The sequence below is a fragment of the Eublepharis macularius genome, chromosome 15, assembly GCF_028583425.1.
Source record: "Eublepharis macularius isolate TG4126 chromosome 15, MPM_Emac_v1.0, whole genome shotgun sequence".
Classification (NCBI taxonomy): Eukaryota; Metazoa; Chordata; class Lepidosauria; order Squamata; family Eublepharidae; genus Eublepharis; species Eublepharis macularius.
In genome coordinates, this window is record NC_072804.1 from 30,802,827 (window position 1) to 30,808,826 (window position 6,000).

The 6,000-nt window shown below is 46.7% G+C and overlaps 1 protein-coding gene across 1 annotated transcript in view; it reads left to right on the top strand.

The window, feature by feature from the left end:
• RUNX3 (RUNX family transcription factor 3) overlaps positions 1–3,310 on the top strand; it is an 83,406-nt gene extending 80,096 nt beyond the window's left edge. The window contains exon 5 of the mRNA XM_054999456.1: positions 2,575–3,310. Within this exon, the coding sequence (XP_054855431.1) occupies positions 2,575–3,104 (530 nt within the window). The 3' untranslated portion in view covers positions 3,105–3,310. The remainder of the gene's footprint in view (positions 1–2,574) is intronic.
• The last annotated feature ends 2,690 nt before the right edge of the window (positions 3,311–6,000 follow it).

The window sequence follows — 6,000 nt, forward strand, 5'->3', positions numbered from 1 at the left end:
CTCTTCTGGGTACAACCTGGAAATGTCAAATGATAGCTCTAGGAATTGCTGAAAACTCTATGGTTTGTGATTCCTTTTTCATTTCTTGCTTGCACCAAGAAGTGATGTAGTGACAGCGGCATCATCAATGATCTCACAAGGATGGTTCGCCTTAGAGATGACACGTCATGCTTGAAAATGGTATGTTGCACTATAACCCTTTGGTAGGCAACTTCTAGGTCTGAAATAGGAGGAATTCACCACACAGGCCCAACTTCTCTTTTCTTTCCCCAATGAAATATTGCTACTCAGAAAGAAAAAAAAAACCATTTCGTACTCCCTTTTTTAAGGCTCTTGGGAGCAGAAAGGAACAGAAATAGCATGACCTACACAGTAAGTGAGCTTTTAACGGTGTGTTTATCAGCTCCAGTCCCTCGAGCCTATCAGCACAAACAGACCACCCACACACAGGCCTCAAGGCCTGGCAGAGACTCCAGATTTCCCTCTATGTCTCTGTGTTTGTGTGAGCTTGTGTGTGCCAAAGCGGATAGACCAGTGAGCCTGGGGACTCACCATACAAAGGCCGTGCTGCCTCTTTGCTACAAAGACCCAGAGAGCAGCTAAACCATTTTATTTCTGCATTTATAACTGTGAGAGAGGAAATCAAGAGCAAAAGCATGCACAGTGCAGTATTCACACAACCATGTACCACAAAGTCAAAGTGGCAAATGGGAATGGTCTGTGATAGCCACAAATTAAGATGCGGTGGTTGCAGTATTTATTTTTAATGCTTATAGACTGGGAGATTTGATCAGGAGAAACCATAAATCCAAAATTGTCTGTGGTCCTTTTTAGTTGTTACAATTTTTGGCACTCATGCTTCTTGTACCCTTCATAAACCGAAATCGGGGAAACCCTTGTATTGCTCTGTTCACACAAAATGGTGGCTGCAAATACGAGAGGGTTGTGGGTAGCATAATCTCCTCTTATTCATGGTCTGAATGCCAAAATTATGACGACAGCAAATGGCTTGCATGGATTTTGAATTTCAATGGATTTCATGACACTGCTGACCCCAAAGGCAGCAAAACTTTTGGCGCTGCATTCAGGCATCATGGGGGGGAAACTGGGTAAAAGAAAACCCAAGGGATTGTGGGATTTACAGACTCTTTATGTGGACACTGAAGACTTCCTGGTTCAAAACGAGGGAAGCAGCAATGGTAAGGGAGAGGAAGGACGGGGTATATGGGCAGAGTGCACCGGCTGCTGGTGTATGCTAATGACAAACCAACACTGCGGACTCGCATCAGTCTTATACCTGTTAACCACCAGTTTTATACTTGGCTCCTCCTGAAGGTACTTGCACGTTCATGAAGGGGCTAAACATTCTGTTCTGGAACACACACATACCCCGCCCACCACCAAATCTCTCTGACTTCATCCAACCATGGCCGTTTCCACACAGCTTACCTTGTTGTGGAAAATAGCGAAATCTCGAGAAGATGCTGTTATCGCGTCTTCTTGTGCAATAACAGCATCTTCTCGCGTGATAACAGCGTCTTCTCGCGAGATTTCGCTATTTTCCACAACAAGGACCGTTTCCAGATGGCTTACCTGAAGCCGCTCCATGCTGCAATGTTGTGGATCGTGCCGGGGAAAATGCGAAATATCGCATTTTCTCGCGCGAGTTTTGCGCGATGTCGTGCAAAACTCGCGCGAGAAAATGCGATATTTCGCGTTTTCCCCGGCACGATCCACAACATTGCGGCATGGAGCGGCTTCAGGTAAGCCCATCTGGAAACGGCCAAGGTAAGCTGTGTGGAAACGGCCCTTGTGGGTAGTTCAATACAATATGGCACATTATGGTTACAAGAAAACATACACATTTGACTAAATTCAAAGAAAACAAGATACCCGTGGACAGGCGTTGGTTTTGCTTTGCTCAGTCTTAGAGTAGCAAATTTCAGCCACAAGTTACCTGGAAGTTATCCTGCACAAGCCACACTGAGATGAAATGGCTTGCACAGGACCAATTCCTAGTGGCTGGTGCCCATAAAATCATGACGGTATCTCTCAGCAACGTTTTGCTTCTCCTGGGAAAAGCAGGCTTCACTTTTGGAAGGCAAATTGACGAGGGAGAGAGCTGCCAAAAGTGTATTGGCCTCCTATGTCCTACCCCTCCACTAAGCAAACTGTGAAGCCTTCTTCCAACTCAAATGGCGCTTCCTCCCATGGAAGAGCCACTTCAATGAAGAGCCAGTTTGGTGAGCTTGGTAAGGTAGGATACCGCCTGCTGTTTGGCAAGTTAAATGGAACCTCCACGTTCAAAAGCTTGCTGAAAGCTTCTTGGTACCCAGCTCGAAAGAACAGAACAAAATGCCAGACAAGGTGGACCTTTGATCACTCCTTACGTTCTTTTCTGTGATATGTATGGACTTATTTCAGTTAAGCTGTTGGGGATTTTTTGTGTGTGCAAAAAATAGACAAGCTAATAGGTCTGCCTTCTTCATTGTCTACCAATGAAACATGTCAGGAGACAGCTAAAAATCCCACACTACAACAACATTCTTGTCTCTCTCTTTTTCACCCAAATAGGTACATCTGACCTGAGCCCTTTCTCTGATCCACGTCAGTTTGACCGGTCCTTTTCTGCATTACCAGGCCTTACCGAGAGCAGGTTTTCGGACCCTCGCATGCACTTTGGACCCTCCGGTGCAATGTCTGCGGCTTTCCCTTACGCAGCCACACCGTCCGCCACTGGAATTGGAGGCATCAGTATGACCAGCATGCCCGCCGCCTCTCGCTTCCACCACACATACCTTCCCCCACCATACCCCAGCTCCACCCAAAACCAGAGTGGACATTTCCAGACCAACCCGTCCCCATACCATCTGTACTACGGTACATCATCTGGGTCATACCAATTCTCCATGGTGGCAGGGGGAGAGCGCTCACCCACACGGATGCTTCCCTCTTGCCCAAGCGCCTCGGCTGGCAACAACTTGATTAACCCCAGCCTCACCAACCAAAGTGACGGTGTTGAGGCAGATGGGAGCCACAGTAACTCGCCAACAGCCATGACAACTACCGGAAGGATGGACGAAGCTGTCTGGAGGCCGTATTGAAAAGGACTATTAAATCAGCCACCTTTTGCTTTCACCGAATGAAAATCCCCAACCAAGTGCTATGTTAAGAATTAAAATGAGCAGGAAATTAAAAAGGGAGCTGCTGTAGTGCCCTTTGCAGTGCTTATCCCCAGGGCTTTTTTTCAGGGGGAACGCGGGGGAACCGAGTTCCGGAACCTCTTGAAAATGGTCACATGGCTGGTGGCCCCGCCCCCTGATCTCCAGACAGAGGGGAGTTGAGATTGCTCTCCACACTGCTTGGCAGCGCGGAGGGCAATCTAAACTCCCCTCTGTCTGGAGATTTTCGCTGAGGGCAACCCACTGAGTTCCACCACCTCTTTTCCCAGAAAAAAGCCCTGCTTATCCCAAAGATAAGATGGCTCGTGTACAAAATATAGGCCGTTGATTATGCAAAGACAGACTGGAGATATGCTGAAATTTGTATGCATTTCCGAAACAACAACAAAAAATTCTCATTGCTCCTTCAGGTTCCCCTTAGACTAATATGCATCATGTTCAGAATGTACATAGGAATGTATAGAATGGATTGCTTTACTCCTTTGCAGGGAGGTGTGTGAGTGCAAAAAGCCCTAACCAAGCACAAGAGATTTAAAAATAAATGTTTTTCTTTTTATTAAAAAAAAAGCAGAAAGTTTAAAGAGTATTACAAGATGCTCAGTCTTCAAGGGTTGGTTCCTATGACACCCTTCCACGAAGCCTTCCTTCAGCAGAGAAAGATGACCTCCGATGGAGAATGCCTTTTTCTAATCAAGAATGGTTTTTCTCCATCAGAGGAAATCTTCCCTCCATCCCTCCCTGTTGAGGGAAGACTTGGCAGAGAAGAGTCATAGTTGAAGGGAGTTGCAAGATCCACCCCCGAATATGCTAGACCTGTTTTCTCTAGCATGCAGTATTTATCATCACTGGGCAAAATAAGTATGAACTAGCATTTGCACCTTCAGCTACTATAGACAACAAGTGAAATGTGTAAAAACAGCTTAAAAGCCTGAGTGCTCTCATGTCCCACCTTGCTCTTAAACAGCAGCAGCCGCACCAAGGATTAGCTGGTTGCTCCGTGTGGTAGATTTGGGTATTTTTAAAGGCGGTGTGAAGAGGCAGATCTGCCCCGTGGGGCTCAAGACTCCGGATGCTCCCCCTTTGCAGGCAAGGCAGCTGCTGTCTGAGCTGCAGGTTCCTGTGCAGGGCCGTTTTCAGACGCCTTACCTGCCCCCTGGAACGTCGCACCATGTTGCGGGGAAAAACGCGATATTTCGCGTTTTCCCCACAACATGGCGTGATGTTCCGGGGGCAGGTAAGCCGTCTGGAAACGGCCCGGGACTTCCCAAATAGAGCTGGAGCTCGTGCTTATTAGCACTAATGACAGGGTGCCGTTTTGAATTTTCTGCCTCCAGAAACTAAATGTCTTGGTCTGGGCTTGTGACTCTGCAGTCCTTTAGCCCCCAACAACCCCCACCCCGCAAACTCTCTCGATATGCCAGAGTCAGCCAGCTGGATTCGAAACTGCACGCACGATTCTTGAGCATCATCGCATGGTAACAATGAAACTTGGCATTGTTTAGATTCGCTGTTCAAAAGGAGCTTGGAGTTCATTATTTAATTTTATTTAAGATATTTATAGCCCACTTTGTCAGGATTTTGTTTAAAGCAGATCATAAACCAAAATTTGTAGCCATGGCGGGGAGGGGTTATATTCTTTAAAGGTTTCAAACAATAGCAGAACAGCAGCAAAGCTAACCAAAAAAACCCCTCTTAGGCAGAATTCAACCTCAAAGGATAGGAAAACAAGAGTGTCTTTGGGAGTGGGCCTAAGCAGGACTACTCAGGAGTAAGTCGCATTGTCTTCAGTGGGGCTTACTCCCAGGGAAATGTTTTTAGGATTTCAGCCTTTGTCTGGTCTCTGAATGATGATACAGGCTGAACCAGGTGTATTCTGGGGGATCCCATTGAAGATGGGTTCCTCTTCCATCCATTGTGCCACCCCACCAAAGAGCCAATTGGCATGCTTCCAGGTGCTTGTACCAGGCTACCTGCACATAACCTAAACTGCTGCATAGGCCCAGTCTTCACTGACATGCTCATTTTCTATGTGGAGGGAGTCTTCTTTGTTTGATGGAGCGTTCAGTCATGACTCATGTGAGGCCCTCACCTACATCTGAAATGTTATATCCCGGCCATTATCTCCGTGAGATGAAGAGGGCCATACTGCAACGTCATAGAATGTTCGTGCCTGCCCTGAAGCCACGTACGTGGAAATCTTGTTCATAGCAAAATCAGCTGGGCTGCTTCCACATGGTGATGACTTCTTGCGGATTTATTACCACTGCAAATGCAGAGGCGTTCCACAAATACCAATGGAGCATCCACATAGACACTTCTGTGCGTTCCGTCCTTCTGTACGTTATCTTCCTTCAGCTGCCATTAGCAGATACCGATTTTTTTTTAAAAAAACGCTCTGGCTGCATGATGGGGAGGATGGTGGCTACAAGTAAGTGTAACTGCAGTAAAATTGTGCCAATGCGGGCAGGATGCTCGACCATGCACACCTTTCAACTGACAGAGTGTGCAAATCTGCTTGGACTGGAAGCCTTCCTGAAAGAGCATAGCAAAGCAGTTTCGGGAAGTTTTCAAGCCAACTGGAAACTTTTTTTAAAAAGTTTTTTTAAAAAAAACCTGGAAAGTAAATGATTGGAGGCCAATGTTATGTGGATGCTCCAAAAAAGCACTGCTCCAGCTTGAGAGCTGAGATGGAGCAAAGCATCCATGTGGATGAAAGCCTCGTGAACCTTAAGTGCGCACAGCCCAGATGGCTGAGGGATGCGGCTTTTGGGATCGGCTGGTTATCAACGAGCACTGAAAAGAGGTTATAAAGCAATGG